At 43.7% G+C, this 20,966-nt stretch overlaps 1 protein-coding gene across 1 annotated transcript in view; it reads left to right on the forward strand.

The window, feature by feature from the left end:
* The window catches only part of LOC143974993 (UPF0462 protein C4orf33 homolog), a 168,019-nt gene that overhangs the window by 57,940 nt on the left and 89,113 nt on the right, over positions 1-20,966 (forward strand). The window contains exons 2-4 of the mRNA XM_077476905.1: positions 10,721-10,754; positions 10,920-11,100; positions 14,007-14,067. Coding sequence (XP_077333031.1) covers positions 10,721-10,754; positions 10,920-11,100; positions 14,007-14,067 — 276 coding nt within the window. The remainder of the gene's footprint in view (positions 1-10,720; positions 10,755-10,919; positions 11,101-14,006; positions 14,068-20,966) is intronic.

A 20,966-nucleotide genomic window follows, 5' to 3' on the forward strand; every position in this document is an offset into this window, starting at 1 on the left:
TAAATTTCAAAAGCCAGTATAAAGGAATAGTAGTGGTAAAAAAAAAAGCACTTGTGTGTTTAATTAATCTTTTTTTTTTTTTTTTTGTATAATCCTCTTTTAACCGGTTCCATGTGGCAGGTTGGCTCCCCTGGGTGAACCTCCGTTCACCCAGGGGAGACCTTTAAGATGCTGTAGGAGGTGCACGCAGCATGTGCCCGGAGCCGATGTGAGTGCCGGGCACCCGCGATCACTTGTGACAGAGCGAGAACCGGTAAATTATTTGTGTAAACACACAAATCCCGGTTCTCCCAGGGGAGAGGAGACAGATCGGTGTTCCTACTAAGTAGGAACACCGATCTGTCTCCTCCCCTAGTAAATCCCATCCCCCCTACAGTAAGAACACACCTAGGGAACACAGTTAACCCCTTGATCGCCCCCCTAGTGTTAACCCCTTCCTTGCCAGTGACATTTATACAGTAATCAGTTCATTTTTATAGCACTGATTGCTGTATAATTGTCAATAGTCTTAAAAATGTTTCAAAAGTGTCCAATTTGTCCGCTGCAATATTGCAGATCACCGCTATTACTATTAAAAAAAAATAATATAATAAAAATACCATAAATTCATCCCCTATTTTGTAGACGCTATACCTTTTGCCCAAACCAATCAATATACACTTATTGCAATTTTGTTTACCAAAAATATCTAGAAGAATGCATATCAGCCTAAACTGAGGAAAATTGTAATTTTTTAAAAAAAATTGGGATATTTATTATATCAAAAAGTAAAAGATATTGTATTTTTTTTCAAAATTGTTACTCATCTTTTGTGTATAGTGCAAATAATTAAAAACCGCAGAGATGATCAAATACCACCAAAAGACAGCTCTATTTGTGGGGAAGAAAAGGATGTCAATTTTTGTTTGGGTACATCATCGCATGACCGCGCAATTTTCAGTTAAAGCGGCACAATGCTGAATCTCAAAAGATAGCCTGGCCATTGAGCAGCCAAATCTTTTGGGGCTGAAGTGGTTAAGGGGGAATGGCAGGGGGTGTGTCCTATGCTTACATTATTTTTGATAATAGGTGTCCCTCGTTCCCATCTCAAAATGTTGGGAGGTATGTATTTGCAAGAGTTAAACTGCATTTCCCAGAGGTCCCAGCATGCTCTGCAGGAGGAGGAGAGAGCCAGGAGCCCAGGAAAGGGATTTTGGTGGGGAATACTACCTGGGACAGTAGAAAGAATGGACCTGCAGTGGGGAGCCTTGAGTGTCTGGTACTGTACTGCCAAGGGAAGCCAAAGGCCAGAGCTGTTTCCAGTATACATCTAGGGTTGCCACCTGTCCAGGATTCACCCAGGCAGTTCGGGTTTTGAATCATGTGTCCAGGTTTCAGTCCACCTGAAACCTGGACACATTATTCAGACCAGGCTGTGGCTCCCCAAGTAACCAAGATAGTCATACACAAATCTGTTGCCGTCCAGGAGCTGCGGGCAGCTGTTTGGGGGCAGGTTGATAATGCCAGCAAGAGAATGTCAGCAAGAGAAATTTGGCCACACCCACTGTGTGCCAAGGCACGCTCTGTGCGTTACATTACTACTCTCCTTGGGGCACCCAAATGTATCCCAGGTCTTTTATAATCTTATAGTGTTTACAGCAAAAAATAAAATAAAAAATTGCCCTGTGCTGCCAAAGTGTTCGGGTTTGGCTTGAAGAAAAGGTGACAACCCTATATACATCTCTCACTGTGTCAGTCCATACAGCCCAGGGCCACCCAGAGTGTGTGAACGTCCAGTCAGAGGGATCATCCCTGTTATGTCTCTGGGTCTGGTGAGAGGGCCTTGTTACTACTGCTATAGACTAAGCCATAGGCAATTGCTTTACCTGCTAAACCATAGCTCTAATACTGCCTGCAGACTTTATTGATGGCAATGCACAGGGCCGCTGTTAGAAATCATGGGGCCCCGTACAGCGTACCTGACAGGGCCCCTTTGGCCCTGTCCACAACCCCACCTCTGGCTCCGTCACTGACCCCATGCTGTCACAAAATCTGGGGTAATGGTGGTAGGAGCTGAAACATGTAAGATGTTCCAAAAGGTGAACCTTTAAAGTGGGGTTTCCCCCCCAAAAAAATAAACATTAAAAACACATACTGCTGCTGCTGGCTTTTAATAAATGGACACTTACCTGTCCTGGAGTCCAGCGATGTTGACACTGCAGCTGATGTTTCCATCAACTGTTGGGTGTTGGCCCCGCTCCTCTCTCCTATTGGCCCGGCAGCCGGGGGAGGAGGCAGGGGCTCCCAGAAGTGGAAAAGAATACCTGATACCTTGACCCCCCCACTCCCCCCCAAAAGGTGCCAATTGTGGCACCGGAGGCAGGGGAGGAATAAGATGAGCAGGAACTTCGCTTTAATAACCATTATTATTCTATATATATATTTTTTTTTTTACCTGAATGGACACAAGTCAATTCATATCTGGACTCCTGTAGACCCACATGGAGCTTCCAATCCAATCACTTACTGAGGGAAGGGAGCCACATTACAATTGAATCCATCTGCCCAGGAAAGCATACAGTGAGCACAAAATACACAGATGCAGAGCAGGGATTGTATGCCTCCACCCGAAAATGGAGAAAAAGTCCCTCTCCTTCTCTCACCTCCTGGGTCCCTCTATTAACCTGATGGGGCCAAGGTAGGTAATATATACCTTGCCAATCAAGTAGGTGCAGGTTAATAAAGTTATATAGCTAATTTGTTTTTTTAGGTAGAAATCTGCTCGGGGCCCCCGTGCTGGTTGGGCCCCATACAACAGGGCTGGTTGTACTGCCCTATCAGCGGCCCTGGCAATGCACACCAACCAGCTCCAACGATTAGCCGGTGAAGACTTCAGAACTAAGGACTGCCCATAATTGTAGCTACCCTAAAGTTCTAGCCATAAGAGTGTGCAGCCTTTTACATTAGGATGTGCACCCCAAAGCTCAAACACGCCATGCCTTTCTCTACAGCCTCAGCTGCACTGGACAGTGAATGAATGGGAAGTGCTCTGTGCTGAGCGGCTTTCTGTTCATTCACAAACTAAAGCATAATACACACAGTTTCTATGCTTCAGTCATGAATGGACACAGTGAGCGAGTGTGTTCACTGTGTTCATTTAGAAAAGGATGGGGCTGGTGAATGACAAATTGACTAGACCCTTCCCCGCTCTCCATTCTGAAACATCCCTGTAGCAGCCACGGGAAGAGGAGAATAGGGAAGCCAGTAACACTGGGTTGGGGGCACAACATGGAGGGGAAGCCCAGGCAGTAGGTGGAATCGGCACCGCACATAGTGTTTAGGGTGTGCCCAGGCACGCCTTGCACACCCCCTGTGCACGCCTATGGCTCTAGCCCACTTGGGAGTTAAAGTGGTATCCCACCCCTGTCCGTTGCAGTATAGAGCAATAATTCTGGAAATAATAATATATCTGATCCGATTTCTTTCTGCTTCGGCTCTAATCATATGCTTTGCAAAAAAAAAACACTGTAGAACTCTATGCGTCCGGCGCCCTGCATAGAGATTAGGGGGACGGCGCCCCCTTATGGACAGGCTGCCACTGAGATTAAGCATATTTACCACTAAACAGGTGTGTCCTTATTTATTGGCAATACCCCACAGCCAGGTGAAAAGATATTTCTCACTTGTGTTGTTATTTGTACTTGCAGTGATTTTATTCAACCAGGCATGCCAGAGGGCGGCTGAGGTTGCTCAAAATTATTATTAAGCGGCTCCTTTGGGGGGGTGGTGCTGCAGAAGGATTAAAAAAATAAAATAAGGGAAAACAGCATTTTATGAAAAAATAAAAACTTGTCTGCGTCATTGCATAATGTGGGATCAGATTTAACTGCGCAACACAGACCTTGATGTTTAGCATTTTGCTAACTTCCACTGTTCCACTTCACAGCATACAAGTTGCATCGCTAAGATGCTGCTTGGCAACGTCTTTCTGATAATGTGATCTCCCAACAAGTGCTTTTTGGCAGAATACTGACGGATACAATAAAAATGAACAGAAAACACATAAAAAGGGCGCAGCAATGTTTAACTAAACACTTTTCCGTAAACATGCCCATGTACCTTTCACATGCAAATCCTCTTAGTACAAGTGATTTCCATTTTGTTTCCTTTCCTTCATAAACGTTGAAGAGGATGTAGACAGCTTTATGTACAAGCATTTAGTCTACTTTCCATTAATGACAGGTAATACCACTCACTGCCACTAGATGGGGGAAGCAGATCATCAAAAGCAAGGCTTCTTTTTTTCTTTTTTTTCTTTTTTTGCATTTTAAAAATTACTTCCTATAACAGCTGCATATTAATGCAATTTCTGAAGTAGTACAGAAATCACTTGTATATGTCACAGAACTGTCAAGTCAACCAGGCTATTGGCTTTTTTTTTTTTTTTTTTTTTTTTTTTAATAAAGAAGCCTGGATATATTTTTTTTATCATCAGCCATTTTTCTCAGAATGTACCAACCTGATACATTTCTGAGGAAAACAAACATGAGCCATTGACAACTACCACAGGGCTGATTTCCAGCTCTGGCATTTTAATCTGCAGCCGTGAATAGTTTACATTTAATAACTGGCAAGCCTGGGTTTTATGATAGTTTATTAAAGTTTCATGGAATACACATTTAAAGCTGAGGACTAGCTCATTTCACATGCTGAGTAATTATGGCCCTTTAAGAAATGTTTTATAATGGATTTTACAGTGTGAAGACTCTCCCATCTAGACGTTACAGTAAATCGTGTGTAATTTGACAGCTCCGAGGGAGTATCTATCTTTACCGTAGATAGGAGGCTAAATGGCGGAGCTCAGCAACAGGCTCATTTAAAATGTTCAGTCCTTCATAAGTTGTAGATCAAGCACAGGGCGAAATTAGTGAAGGGCACAGACTGATGGATTTCATTTCCTTTTATTTTATGTATTCATTTAGCGAGCATTGACATATTTCGCAGCTCTTTAAAAAGGACGCAAACAGATGACATCAATCCCTGCCGCAAAGGCACTTAGACTCCAACGTCCTTACAACATTCCTACATAAATGTACAATTTTATTGAGAGCTTGTTTTTCTTTTATACAGTTCATTTAACCAATTCATACCCCGCCCGTTGTCAAATGACGTCCGCAGGAGGGATCTCCCATCCTGGGCTGGCTTTATATGACATCCTGGGCTCCCCACCCATCTAGGGGGTGCACCGCGTTACTCCGGAGCCAGTGCACGTACCCGGCGGCCTTGATGTCTGTCAGGCACCTCGACTGCTGGTAACAGAGCCCGGGACTTGGAAACACAGATCCACGTCCTGTCAGGAGAGAGGAGACCGATGGTGTGTTCCCAGTACACCGTTCAGTCTCCTCCCCTTGTGAGTCCCCTCCCTCTACAGTTAGAGTCACTCCCAAGGTAACACATTTAACCCCTTGTTTTTTTTTGATAGTGTTAATCCCTTCCCTGCCAGCGACATTTATACAGTAATCCGTGCATTTTTATAGCGTTGTATAAATGTGAATGGTCCCAAAATAGTGTCAAAAGTGTCCGATGTGTCCGCCGCAATGTCACAGTCACAATAAAAATCGCAGATCGCCGCCATTACTAGTAAAAAAATAATAAAAAAAAGTAATAAAAATGCCATAAACCTATCCCCTATTTTGTAGAAACTATAGCTCTAGTGCAAACCAATCAATATACGCTTATTGCGTTTTCAATTTTTTTTTAATAAAAATATGTAGAGGAATACAAGTTATTATTATACAGGATTTATATAGCGCCAACAGTTTCAGCAGTTGTTTTTAAAATTGTTGCATTTTTTTGTTTATAGCGCAAAAAATTGAAACCGCAGAGGTGATCAAATACCATCAAAAGAAAGCTCTATTTGTGGGGAAAAAAAGGACCTCAATTTTGTTTAGGTGCAACATAGCATGACCGCGCAATTGTCAGTTAAAGCGACGCAGTGCTGTATCGCAAAAAGTGCTCTGGTCAGAAAGGGGTAAATCCTTCCAGGGCTGAAGTGGTTAAAAATTGGGATATTTATTATAGCAAAAAGTAAAAAATATTGTGTTTTTTTTCAAACTTGTCATTTTTCTTTTGTTTATAGCGCAACAAATAAAAACTGCAGAGGTGATCAAATACCACCAAAAGAGAGCTCTATTTGTAGGGGGTACAGTGTTGCACGACCGCACAATTGTCATTTAAAGTGCGCTGGCGCTGAAAACTGAAGATTAATTAATTAAAAAAAAAAAATCTATTTAAAAATATGGAATTTTTTTTTTCTTGAATCACACCTACCTAGGTGGATGCTGCATCTGTCCACCGGCAGAACCGAGTGATCAAACACCACAGATCGCTTGGTTCTCACAGTTTTCCGAGCAGGGAACTGCTGACTATCAGTCTAAGCTCTCTGCTCTGCCCCCCCCCCCATGATCACTGGAGCCCTGGGCTGTGGAGGGGGCGGGAGCGGCTGAGCCGGGTGCCAGTCCAGGCATGTGGGTGGATGCCGACTTCATTTGACCGGCTCTGTGACATCAGCCGACAGCAGAATATAGCCCGCTGTCAGCTGAAAATGGGTCACAGGAGTGCAGAACAAACTGCACTCCTGTGATCCACAGGAGAAGTACAGCAAAACTTTGTCTGTACTTCTCCTTTAAATATGTATTCTTAAATCAAAAAAGTAACTTCTATGGCTTTCAGCCTCTTCCAACTCATTCCTTTTTTTAGCTGCTGTGATTTGACTTCCTGTTAGAGAGTGGCTACGTTCATTCTCCGCTGTCCCACTGGATGTAGGAATGTAGCCACCAACTATTTCTTGCTCCTGAGATGGACTATAGACTACTATGATTTGTAGTCTGCATAGCAGTGATGGCGAACCTTGGCACCCCAGATGTTTTGGAACAACATTTCCCATGATGCTCCACTACACTGCAGAGTGCCAGAGCATCATGGGAAATATAGTTCCAAAACATCTGGGGTGCCAAGGTTTGCCATCAATGGCATAGAGCAATGCATGTGACAAAAACTAACCTGAACTGCTTGTTCCAGCCAAATGGAAGTGAGGGAGAAAATTAGAGGTTCAAGAGTAAACCAAGGACACTACAAAGAGGCAGAAAAACACAATACTACCTAATTTACACTTGTGGTTGGGGAATGGTAAAAAAAAAAAAATTGGTTGAGCTACATTTTTGCCATCTCCCAAATGCCCCCATTAAGCTGCAATGGCAGAGGACATGGTGTATACACATAGCCAACTGTCCTTCATTTGGAACAATGTCCCTCTGTCCCTCTTTCCTCCTCATTTGTCTGATCTATATAGTTGTATGTAAAATGCACTACTTAATTATCAAAAAGTGTTTCCCAGAGTTAAACCTTTCATTCAAATTTTAAATTGCTGCATTTGTAAGTTTTAACAGCCAATATAAAGGAATAGTAGTGCTAAAAAAACACTTGTGGGTTTAACCAATCGTTTTTTGTTTTTTTTGGTACAATTCTCCTTTTAAGGGGCGTGTGGCTGGGTGTGTGTCCTTTCCCTACATTATTTTGCTAATAGGTGTCCCTCATTCCCATATCAGAAAGTTGGGAGATATGTATACATGCTGCTGTGAGTGGCAGAAATGATCCCCCGTCTTAGTCTGACGTAGTAGTGTCCAATGAATGTGACGCATTCACCTTGAAGTGGAGCTCCACCCAAAAAGGGAAGCTCCTCTTATCTGCCTCCTCCCCTGCCCCTGCCCCTCCCCTGCCAAATGTGGCACATTTTGGGAGGGAGCAGGTACCTGGTTTTGAGAGGTATCCGCTCCCACTTCCGGCTGAGTTTGTCGCGGTGAACTCAGCTGGAAGTTCGTACCCCCTCCCCCTTCCCCTGCAGCTGGCCCATTCACAGAGTGCAGCGCACTTCACGCATGCGCAGTAGGGAACTGGCTGGGAAGCTGTAAGGCTTCAATGCTGGCTTCCCTTAGTGGAGATGGTGGCGGCAGCACCCAATAGTCGATTGTAAAAGCGGCTGTGGTGAGGACACCGCTGGATTCCTGAACAGGTAAGTGTCCTAATGTTAAAAGTCAGCAGCTTCAGAATTGTTTCTGAAGCAGCCTGGAGCTCCTCTTTAATGAGGTTGCACAGTGATCATGTGCAATGTATGGAGATTTATAGGAGTTAAAATAGACGGTGACAAGGCAACATAACAACTCCACACCACCTGTCAAATGCCCTCTGAAGAATGATCCCCATCAGGGACCATGAATGTAAATGAGCCATAAGTACCAATTTCTTGACAAATAGATTACAGGGTCATTAAGTAGTGGGTTAGTATGGATTATTTTTGTGGAATAAGATGTCACTTTAACACGTAACAGGCCCTTGCAAAATGCAAAGCCTATGTGCCCAATATACCAAACCATAGCAACCAAGTAAGGTTCAATTTGCTGCAGTCAAATGAGAAAAACGACAAAAGTCAAGTTAAATGATGAAGTCTGATTGTTTGCTATGGTTTACACTACTGGATAACGGAGCCTTTTCAGGCAGCAAGAGAAACCAATCAGTGAGCTAGTAATGCATTTCAGCAAACTGCAGCTGTACTAAAATAAGAAATTTCACTGAGATGTAATGTACACACAGCACACACAGAGCACATCACAGAGCGATAGTCAACAGGCGTGTACGTCCAGCAACCGGAACTGGGTAACCTACTTTCTCTTTTTTTTGTCTCACTCATTGCAAATTGCATTCAAACCTTCAGATATAATCTGACTAATAAATGAAGAAACAACGTATTACAGATATATATATTTTTTAGAAGACTTTGTGTGAGAAGCAGACAAGTGTGTGTTCCAGAATCACAAGTAGGCATTTTCCTAGGAAAACCAGATTAAAGACAAAGGGTAAGGGGGTGAATTGGTGTACTACAGCAATGCCTGAATCAAAGTGCTGAGTAGAAAGACTGGGCTTTTTTCAAGGCTCAGATTTCTTCTAAAACCCCGACAAGGCCATGAACTCCTGGAAATGCACAGGAGATATACGTTTCTCTCCTCTCCCTCAGCAGCATAATGTGAAGACACCTGATTACGCAGAGGTGGCTGGGCATGCAATCTGCTGCCAGGAGTTTAGTCCTGCGCAGTTAATCCTGGCATACGGGCAGCTGAGCTGAAGCCCAAGAGTACTACATGGGCTGCTTCTAACGTACTGTGCTTTAAGTGGGGTGGTCCTACGGTTTAAAGCTACCTGCTGGTGGTTCCAGCCCTGAGACTCCTCCAGCCGCTTGCCTGTGGTGAAAGCCCAAGGATTTCAACCCAGTTCTTTTCCTGTTTACTCAGTCCTTCCCTGAACTTCACTGTGAGATGTATTCTAACAGAGGCAAGAAGTTGTATATGTACTATACTCTTTACCAAAATAGGGGCCATTCTCTTGAATCTGTGAATACAGAGCCTCATTTAAATGCTGGAAGGCTCTGGGTAGATGTCACTGTGGGGGGGGGGGGGATAAGGGTTCTGGAGGGAGTTAGGGGTCTACAACAGACTTGGTTGTTCTGTAAAGGATGACATTTCTGGAGAGATCTCGGGGTAACTGTGCGGATTGTTGTCTCTCTGGGAGGCTGGGAACTTTGCAGGAGCACTGTGGAAGGCTGTAGGGCCTTGTGGAAGCTATGGAGTACTGTTGGGGGTTGGGGGCACTGTGTAGGCTAGAGGCTTTGTAGCAGGTATTGCCAACTGCAGTGGCACTGTGGGAGGTTGGGGGGTACTGCTAGCTACCACGGAGTTTGGGGCACCGTGGGTCAATTTGGGAGGTTGTAGGGCACTATGGGAGCTAGGAGGCACTGTGGAAGGTTAGGAGAACTGCATCTAAATGGAGGCCTGGAAAGAGGGAGGCCTAGGCCATGGCTCGGAGGTTGAAAATCACTGACCTAGACAAAATATGTCTCTTTAGACTGTGTCCTATTAAGGGTCAGCTAAATAGAGTTTAGCATGTAAGTAATGTGATTGAAGCATGTGACATTATACTACAGCTTTTACAAATACAATATCTCACAAAAGTGAGTACACCCCTCACATTTTTGTAAATATTTTGTTATATCTTTCAATGTGACAACACTGAAAAAATGACACTTTGCTACAATGTAAAGTAGTGAGTGTAGAGCTTGTAGAACAGTGTGAATTTGCTGTTCCCTCAAAATAACTCAACACACAGCCATTAATGTCTAAACCGCTGGCAACAAAAGTGAGAACACCCCTAAGTGAAAATGTCCAAATTGAGCCTAATTAGCCATTTTCCCTCCCCTGTGTCTCATTAGTGTTAAAAGGTCTCAGGTGTGAATGGGGCGCAGGTGTGTTAAATTTGGTGTTATCGCTCTCATTCTCTCATACTGGTCACTGGAAGTTCAACATGGCACCTCATGGCCAAGAACTCTGAGGATCTGAAAAAAAGAATTGTTATTGACACTTTGGGCCCAATTTGGACAGGCTGCAGAGGATATAATTTCCTCTGAGAACTGCCAAGAACTGAACTGAGGAGAACTTCTCAGTGTAATAAACGTACACCATAATGTTTTCACCCAAGATTCATACGCTCTCTCAGGATTCACACACTTTTCCAGTGGAATCCGATGTCTGAATCTTAGGTGAAAGTTACATGAAAACAATCTTAACTTGACCCCGCTAAATATTTATATATTTTTATGTTCTAAATTGATTTTTTTTTTACTTTTTTTAAAAAGGCACCATGAAGACTCAACCTTCAAAGAAAAACAGGTAAGATTCCCTTCATAGGGAAATTAGTAAATATTTGATTTTGCCCCCATTCTCACGAGTTTCGTAGGATAAATATCTTAGCTTTTTTTTTATATCATATATAAAAATATACCCTTAGAATGTGATTTTACTTAGTCTTTTCCTAAATGCTTTTTTTTTTTTCAGAAAACTTACAAAATATCTACAACATGGGACAGCAAACCAGTGCTGCATGACCCAGTGACAATCACATTTAAGCCACATCCAGATGGACTGCTGTTGAAAGTTAATGCTCTTTTCTTTGATGACCCTCTTGCACCCCCTGGGGAACCTGGAAAACCCTTTAATGGACTCTGGGACTATGAAGGTGAATTGAATAAATCCAGACCATTAAATGTTTTGATTGTCCTTTGTGTGGTGTTTCTTGCTTAGTAGTCGTGTAGCTTCATATGGTACTAAAAGTGATACTAAAGTCTCTTTTTTTTTTTTGTTAAACGTAACAAACGTTATACTTACCTGCTCTGTTGCAGTGGCTTTGCACAGAGTGACCCAGATCCTCCTCTTCTCTGGTGCCTCTTCGGTGCTCCTGGCCCTTCCCTCCTGTTGAGTGCCCACACAGCAAGCAGCTTGCATCCATTCAGACACTGAGCCGCGCCCCGACCCCGCCCCTTATTTCTACTCATTGGCCGACTGACTTTGATTGACAGCAGCAGGAGCCAATGGTGCTGCACTGCTGTCTCGGCCAATAAGGAGGGGAGTCCCGAGCAGCCGAGACACTGCTACAACATTGTTGGCTCTAGATGGACCTCAGGTAAGTATTAGGGGGGCTGAGGGGGTCTGCTGCATAGAAACCTTTACACAGCCTTCACACAGGAAAAGGGGGTACAGGGAGACTGAAAATGTTTTTTACCTTAATGCAAACAATGAATTAGGATGAAAAACTTTTTTAGGTTTAGTAACACTTTAAGGTGCTTATTTATAAGATTCACCTGTTTTTCAATTGAATCCAATTAGAAAAAAATGTGAATCTTAGAGGAAAGTTCTGTGAATTTTGTGTATAAATATATAAATAGACCCCTAGGACTCTCACACACTGGCAGAAAGAAACAATTAGACATGCAAAACAAAGTACCTACATTTATTGCTTACAGCAATAGCAGTATTTTTACACATCAGTACAGGATTTGCATGGCACAGTAGCATGCCTATATACTACCCTTTTTGTCAGTCCAAAAGGGATGATGACCCTTGGTTGAGGTTTGTTTGCTAACTAACCCTTTTGTAACTTTGCTACGTGCATCCAGTGGTATTCCCATGGCCTGGTCTGCCAAAGGCTTAGACCCACCTGTAGTGGGAGCTTGTGGTCATAGGCAATTGGCTCCATATAGTGGCCATAATGTGGTATTTTCCTGATTCACTCTATTCTGTATGAATAAAGAACATTCAACCTGGAGAGAAAATAGACTAAAAATCAGAGGAGACAGGACCAAAAAGCCTTTTTACACAATGCAGAGGATTAACCCCTTAGGCTGGATTCACACCTATGCATTTTTAGTGCTTTTTGCATTTTGCAGATTTGCACTACAATCCATTTATCATGGTTTCCTATGGAACACGTTCTGTAGTGCAAATCTTCAAAATGCAAAAAGCACAAAAAAATGCATATCTATAAATTTAGCCTAAGGACTGATACACACCTATGCATTTTTGGTGCTTTTTGCATGTTGCAGATTTGCATTACAGTCCATTTATCATGGTTTCCTATGGAACACATTCTGTATTGCAAATCTGCAAAATGCAAAAAGCACTAAAAATGCATAGGTGTGAATCAGGCCTTACTGCATATACACCCTGATTTTACTATTGTGGGTTTAGTAACATTTTACACTTTTAGGCTAGATTCACACCTATGCAGTTTAAGCCCTTGTACACACGGTCGGAAGATCCGATGGAAAATGTATGATCGGAGCGTGTTTTTGGGTAATCCGACAGTGTGTGGGCTCCATCGGACTGTTTCCGGCGGAATATCCGATGGACAAAGTTTGAGAGCTTGGCGTTAACATTTTCCGACAACATGATCCGATCGGACCTTATGCGATTGTTTGTAGAGAATTCCGATCGGACAAAGTGGCACGCATTCTCAGATCAAATTACAAGACCAAAGCTATTGGCTACTAGCCTGAACGTAGTCCCGTCAGAACGAACGAATGTCATTACGTTCTAAACGATCGGATTTTCCGATAACTTTGTCCCACCGTGTGTATGCAACACCAGTTTTGGACAAAATCCATTGGAAAAAATCTGACGGATTTTGTTGTCGGAATGTCCGACCGTGTGTACAAGGGCTTAGTGTTTTTTGCAGATTTACACTACAGTCCATTTAACATGGTTTCCTATGGAACATGTTCTTTAGTGCAAATCTGCAAAAAACACAAAAAATGCATAGGTGTGAATCAAGCCTTAAAGTATCTAGGTTGCAAATGTTTAACCCACTGTAGTTTATTTGATGGAATAAAATAGATGCAAGCAATACCAATACAAAATAGTTATTTTCGATAATCCATACCTTTGTTTTTAATATAACTGGGTGAAAGATACCGCTTTTTTAATGGTTGAAACAGAACATCTAAAGTGCGAAAGCCTTTATTTGTGAATATGGTGAATGCAGCAGATAAAAATTTTTATAGTAATAGAAATTTCTAAATGAATATGCACAATGTTCCTTATGTTAATAACCGGTCAGTAAGTAGACCATACAGAACTATAATACCAGTCACCACATCTAATCGTTCTTCTAGTGTGAATACATGGGCACTGTCAGAGCTGTGGTCTGCAGGCTGACCGCAGCTTTTTAAATCTTGTCTGTGCTTCAATGCATCATTTTAAAGCCATTATTTGTACTAGATTTATCCTGGTTAAGGGGCATATTTACCTCCCAAATATTATTGATGGGAGCCAGTGGCAGAGACAGATGGAAAAGTCAATATTTCTAGTGACCTAAGATGTCACCATTACTATGTGGAGCCTGAGCAGGAAGCCGCTTACTGGAAGAGCAAAATATCTACATCAACTACATTTTCCAGAACAGCGAGCAGAGGCTGGCTTCATACACACAACTCTATGTATCTCTGGGCTCCATAGCTCCTTTATGCAATAGCAAAAAAAAGCAGGCGGCATCTTCCTATGTAATCACTTAGCTTCTATCTAGCCAATAACATTTCATTTTTCTCCTCACAAAATTGCTTTTTTTTTTTTTTCCTCATTTTTCCACAGTGGTTGAATCTTTTTTCCTGAACAGCCAGACTACTCAATATCTGGAAGTAGAGCTGTGTCCGTGAGTATATTTCCGTCTTTGTATAAAATCATTTTTAAGCGACAAAAACAATGACTTAAAGCCGACAGCACTGAACTGTGAACGCCATAGACATTTAGCAATGGAGCAGGTACAACACTTACTGCAAATGTACAGAGTTTCTAGAAACTGTTAAGCTTTGACAGCCCTGACCCTTTGTCAATGTAAGTCAGGGAAAAAATGGCTCTATTTTACGCTGTCAGTGAAACTCAGCCAAGAGGGAAGCATTTGGATTAAGACATGTTTTAGTTGGCTGATGTACAAGCGAGCGTGAAGTCTTTAAATCTTGCTACTGAGAAAGATTCTGAATGACATATACACACTTCTTTATCGACACACTGCAATGTCTTCAGCAGCCAACCGTTGTAAATGTTGATGTTTTAGGGAACAAGATAGTGGTTATGAGTACGACCTATACTGCCCTATGTGCTCCCAACTTTACCACTCTTCTTTGAATGGCTTGATCATGTATCCTCTATAAATGGCTTCTGTTTGATTTTCTGTCTTTTGCTATAACATGTTCGCAGGTTGCATTCCTCTCAAGCCTGAAATGGCAAGTGGAAAACTACTTAGATTCCCCATAAAAATAAGTGTACAACTTCCCTCTGGCACGGAGTAAGAAGCCAGTTCTTTTTTGTACTGCGCCAGGGGTAAACCGTACATTAAGGGCACACAGGCACCACCCACTCTATCCACGCCCCCCCCCCATATGGTTAATGGATAGATTCATGCATAGCATGAATCTAATGGCCACCCCCTATTCATGTGTCCGGCCCCTTTCAGGATGCATGAATTACAACAGCAGGCTCTAATAGGCTTCAAACTAGGGGGGACTTGAAGCGCAGAGCGTTGCGCTCGGAGCCCACCCAGGTGTGTTAGAAAAGCAAATGAACATTTGCTTTTCTAACACTGAATCGCATCTCTGTCAATCAGAAAGCGGGGGTCTGATACCCATTTCCCGATTGGCTGGAAGGTCAGGCGAACCTATTGGATGCCTAGGAGGAAGGGAGGAGATGCACGGGGGAAGCCGCCATGATCTCAGAAGAGAAGAGGACACAGGAGATGCTGCCAGATGCCCGTCACAGCTTGATCCCCTGCCCGATGTTGCTGACGACCGCCACCGATGTGTGGCTGCCGATTCCCGCTTCTGTGTGGCCTCCGATCCCCGTTGCTGTGTGGCCTCCGATCCCCGTTGCTGTGTGGCCTCTGATTCCCCATGTGCCCACCAATCCCCGATGCCGATAGGGTAAGTGCTGCTGGAACGACAGGCAGTGGGGGGAGGGGTGGTTATTTGCCACCCCCTAAACAAAAAACCAGCAGCCACCACTGTACTCAGGGCTCAAGACCTGCGGGAACGCATGGGAATGGAGTTCCTGTACTTTTTTCACAACAGGAACTCAGTTCCCATTAGCAGCCGTGTCCTGCAAGACTTTCAAGTATGCGAGCTGTATGGCAGGTGCTACACCAGCAGCTGCCAACACAGCTCGCAATAGTAAGTGCTGCACACCTGACCATTCAGGTATTGACAGTAGGGGGTCCCATGACAGCTTCCGCTTCGATCTACCTGTCAATCACAGCTAGCTGACAGGTAGATCAGGTTCCTGCTGCTAAGAGATTGTATTTAGTCAGACCTCTCGTGATGCGCTCCTCCCTGCCGGCCCCTCCTGATTTTCTGTCTCCTCATCCCCAGTCTCCTGCATACTTGCTCTGTGTGTCCCGCTGGATCCCCCCTCCTCTATCTTCAGTGCCATATGATGAGAGAACCCAGAGAAGGAGCACAGCTATTCTGCTCACAAGACATGCAGGGAGAGAGGTGAGCTGAGGGAGGAACATCAGTTTGGGGTGGTAAGCTGAGCCCAATACCTGGCAAAGTTTAATGCCAGGAGGAAAGTTTATGTGGAAATATGTGAAGAGTTGGAATAGCAGCGAGTGTGTATTGGAGCCCTGCAGAATTTGCAGCCCCCCAAGCTAACATACATCTCCTAAGCAGGAACGCATCACTTTCTCCCTAAGCATTCTATCCAGATAATGTGCAGCTAGTTTATGACCTTTCCGTTTAACCCTGTGTTATCCAAACTCTGTTCAATGAAAAGTGTAAACTCACCATATAAACACTCTATATACAAAATAAAATTCCCCAATAAAGATCAGAACATGATGTTCACATTTGCATGGGAGCACAATTGAATGAATGCTGATTATTCAGAGAATTATCGTATTTATGTTTATTGAGGATTTTTTTTTTTTATGTACTAACAGTTAAGCTTCATACACACAAAACGAAAATTGGATGAAAAATATCACTTTTGAAACATTCGTGCATATGAGCATATCATTTTTTTTTGGTGGGCGAGTATATCTTGGGTGGGAGTTCCCACACTTTTTTCCCCAGGACTTGACCCCTGACTGTACTGCACCATCATCCATAGAGTTCCAAGGGGGCAGGACTCAACTTTGAGTGGTGACATAAAAGTGCTGGTATGTTTGGGTGCAGAACTAGGAAGGTTCAATACTTTTGCTCAGAGGAAAGAGTAATTGGTGTAATTTAGTGTAATCGATTTAGGGGTTTTGTCAGTGTTTGTATCAGGGACTAAAGCCCAGTACACACGGGCCGAATGTCGGCTGACTTCTGTCGAAGGCTCATGACCAAAAAAGGTCTGCCGATCGCCTCCCGGTCAGTTTTCTCAGCCAATGGAGTGTTCTGGCAGGGGATTGTTAGCACAGTGGCTCTGATCCGAGCTGTCAAAAACGAGTGGTGTGTATGAGGCTTAAAGTGATTGTAAAGTCTAATTTTCTTTTCTTACATCAGGGGACACAGAGCCATAGTAATAACTATGTAGGTTATATCGGCATATCAGGTGCTGGACACTGGCATGCCCCTTAAGGTGTGAACTTCCCCCATATAACCCCTCCCATTACTGGGAGTCCTCAGTTTTTTTGCCAGTGTCTAAGGTGTTGGGCACATGTGAGGATGTGTGTACTGAGCTCCACGGGCAGTAATCCTTTGATGAGAGCCAGCCATCCTGACCGGATCCGTTCTGATGTCTCTGTAATGGACTAAATGAACGGTACCCGGGCCTCGTCATCCAAAGACACGAGGTTTTGTATGCGATTGCTTTTAAAGCTGGGCCCTGGGATCCAGAACTTTTTGGTAGTAAGGCCAATAAAAGTTTACTGGCAGGGTCTTCTCGCAGGTTCAGGATTGTGGGATTATCTGAGTGTACCCCTGTTCCTGAAGGTTTCCTTTCAGGGTCTCGGAGCCTACAGTGAAGGGCGAAGATTGTTTTTTTTATCTCTGACAAACCCTGTTGTGAGGAAAGGTAGGGGAGATAATCTCTCCTTCCATGTATTGTGTTGTCATGTCATGTCTATGTGTCACCACTGGAGGTTGTATTGAGCACTCACCATTCTGATGCTGGAAACAGCAGAAGCTCCACTCTCCTTTCCGTTCAAGCCAGCTCAGACCCTCTGGTATGAAGGGGGGTCTGATCACTTCCTGGGCCCCCAGATTGGCGATTTTGATCTATTTGGATGCCAGCCAGCTGCCTCTTTTTCTTTACAAAACTCGCCGAGCGGAGGATTTACCCCCCCCCGCCGCCGCCCGCCATGATGCCGGTGCTCACGTGGGAGATTCGCTTCCCTGTTTGAAACAGGAAGGGGGGGTTGTTTTCACGTGGGGGGCATTGCTAAACGGCATCAGACGCCAGCCACACCTGTGTCACCAAACCTGACCAGCAACCACTCTGCTCTGTCCCTCCACCGCCAGTGTCCAGCCCCTGATATGCCGATATAACCCACATAGTTATTACTATAGCTCTATGACTCTGTGTCCCCTGATGTTCATTGCCCCCACAAGCTATGGGGCACCCGTCTTGAATCACAGCTCCCTGTGTCCATTTGGACATAGAGCCTAAACCCGGCCTTGTTACCTCTCTTTCCTGATTGGCTAGCTCACTTTGATTGACAGCAGTGGGAGCCAATGGCGCCGCTGCTCTGTCTCAGCCAATCAGGAAGGAGAATCCTGGTTGAGATTGATGGTTGAGATACTCGTGGACATCGCTGGACAGGGAGGGACCTCAGGTAAGCATTAGGGGGCTGCTGCACACAGAAGGCTTTTAATCTTAATGCATAGAATGCATTAGGATAAAACACCTTCTGACTTTACAACCCCTTTAAGTTAAGATGTTAGCATGTATAAACCCAAGAACAAAACGTTAATAATTGCAGTTTACCAAATGTACTTTGCAAAGAGAGGGCTGCTGTCTCTCTCAAAAAGGTGGGGGATTTTGTTATGGGTAAAATGAGATATAAATACCAATTATGATAAAGGGTAACTACACTTTTGTGTAAAAAAAAAGTAGCAAATCAAAAGTATATTATAACATAAACAGTTGCTACACAAGCCATATTGTATTTTAACCACCCTCCGCCCACTGTATAGGGAAATGATGGTTGCGGGGGGGGGGGGGGGGGTCAGTTGTTCTGGGACAACATCATATGTATTAGCCAAGTATTGAAATCATGCTTTGAAAGCTTCTTGGATACTGCAAACGGCTTTACTTTTATGGAGAAATATATTGAATGCCTTTTATCATAGGACAGGAAGAGAACAGGAACAAGGAGCATACAAGTACACATTTAAATACAGATGGTACTTCCTGTTATTACTTTGTAGCATAAAATACAAAATATCATACAACAGTGCTACCTGCTGGATAGAAATGTATAACGCATGCACTATATAGGTCACAGTACTTTACATTAGCTGTTGTTTTTCCAACACCCCTTCTCAACAGCACGTGCTTTGTCAAATTACATTCCGCTTCTTCTGGATATAACTATGACATTCCTTCAACAAAGGTTTGGTGAGTGCATCAGCAGTCATCTCCTCTAACAGGCGGTATTAAATGTCAATAACTCGTTGCTCTTGATTGTCCCTATCACATATCTGGTAGAAGAGTTTGAATGGACAAGCAAGGCCTCCCTTACCACTCTGACTCAGGGCCTCTGATAGAGTAAACAGAAGGAGCTGGAGTGCAGAGTCACATGAGCGCCAAGGGGTCTTTGGTGGCAGCAGGGCGGCTAGTCCCAGTAGTACTGGTGAAGATGCAGGAAAGCTTCAGAAGAAGACCAACAGGTGGGCAGCAGTTGCAGATGACAGCGACAAGTAGCAAGGTCAGGCAGGCAGGGTCGTACATGGCTGGCAGAATCGGATACTGGGTTCAGGCAGGATCGTAGTCAGGAAGCTAGCCAGGTCAAGCCAGATCAGCGGTGCAGGTGCCAGGGAGAAGACAGGAGATTGGTCACAGGATAAGCCGAGGTCAGTACAGGCAAAGTTCAAGGGGTGGTCAAGACGAGCCGAATGGATAACAGGGATCAGGATACAGGTTCTCAGGAGACAGGATACACAGAAGCTGATGACAAAGCAGCACCAGGCTGGGTACTGGTTGAACTCAAATAGATTCACTTGGTGCCAGCATGGGCTTCTGTTTGCGCTCCAGTTCGTGAATGCGCACTTCAATGTGCCATAGCACGGTTTCTATGTGCAACAGGAATGCGCATATTTTTGCGCCTCAGGGGTCTTCTGAGGAGACCAAACTGTCTGCTGGCAGGTGCATACTGACAGTCCCTCAGTAGGTGATAATTGACCTTGATGTGTTTGGTCCTAGGACTGACCCTTTCTGATAAGCTTTATACATCCCTGGTTGTCTTCAAAAATGGGAATTGGTTTTGACATGTCTATCCCAATGTCCACAAAAAAGATGAATCCATATCGCTTCTTGACATGCGTGTGCTCCTGCAATGTACTCTGCTTCAGTTGAAGATAGAGTGACAGTTGCTTGCTTTTGATTAGACCAACTTATGGTTCCTTCCCCATACTGGAAGATTAATCCACTTGTGGATTTGTGGTCTTTGCAGTCTCCAGCCCAATCAGCATTCACATATCCGACTAGCGTTGCATCTGATATTGCTGGTAACCATAACATCATCATGTTTCATTGCTCTTTAGTTGGTTTCATAGGAGTTTTCACTTCCTTTGCATTTTGCATATGGAATGGTTCAAAGATTTCCAAGATTTTCTGAGATTGGTTGAGAAGATAACTTCCATCTTTGTCTCTCTCTATTTGGATTCCCAGATAGTAGCTAATGTTTCTAAGTTGTTTGATTTCAAAATTTAGTTTCAGCTTGTGAACTATCTCATTGTAATCCCCTTGTTGTTTAAAACAGGTTATAGTATCATCAACATAGATAAGGATGCATATCCATGTGTCTTCTTGATTCTTGGAGTAGAGACAGGGGTCTGCTTTACTTCTTGAGAATCCCTCTCTGGTAAGTACTTTGTTCACTTTCTCATTCCACATCCTATAGATTGTTTAGGACTGAAGTTGGTCCACGTAGAGATCTTCCTTAATGTCGCCATATAGGAAAGCAGTTTTAATGTCTAGCTGTTTAACTTGCATGCCCTTCCCAGCTGCAACACTAAGAAGTGCTCTGATGGCGGAGAGTTTTATGACGGGAGGGAATGCTTCATTGTAATCTTCACCGAATTTCTGGGAGTAACCCTTGTCAACTAGTCTGGCTTTGTATTTGTGGATATTCCCTTCTGCGTCTGACTTTACTTTGAAAGTCCACTTAGTTCCTATAGGTCTCCTGTTTAGGAGGGAACTCTGGGAGTGTCCAGGTTTTATTTTCCTGAAGTGACTTTAATTCTTCTGCTGCCTTTCTCCATTTATTGGTTTCACATTTTGGCAGTTTTTCTACATCTTCCCATGATGTTGGTTCAAGTATGCTGTGTGTTTTGACAGGGGTGGTATCCCCTTTGTGGTCCAAGTGGATATTCTGACTTCAGGTACTTCAGTAGGATCTGGTGGGGAACTTGA

The sequence above is a fragment of the Lithobates pipiens genome, unplaced genomic scaffold, assembly GCF_037356315.1.
Source record: "Lithobates pipiens isolate NorthernLeopardFrog02 unplaced genomic scaffold, aLitPip1_a1.2 Scaffold_13, whole genome shotgun sequence".
Taxonomy (NCBI): domain Eukaryota; kingdom Metazoa; phylum Chordata; class Amphibia; order Anura; family Ranidae; genus Lithobates; species Lithobates pipiens.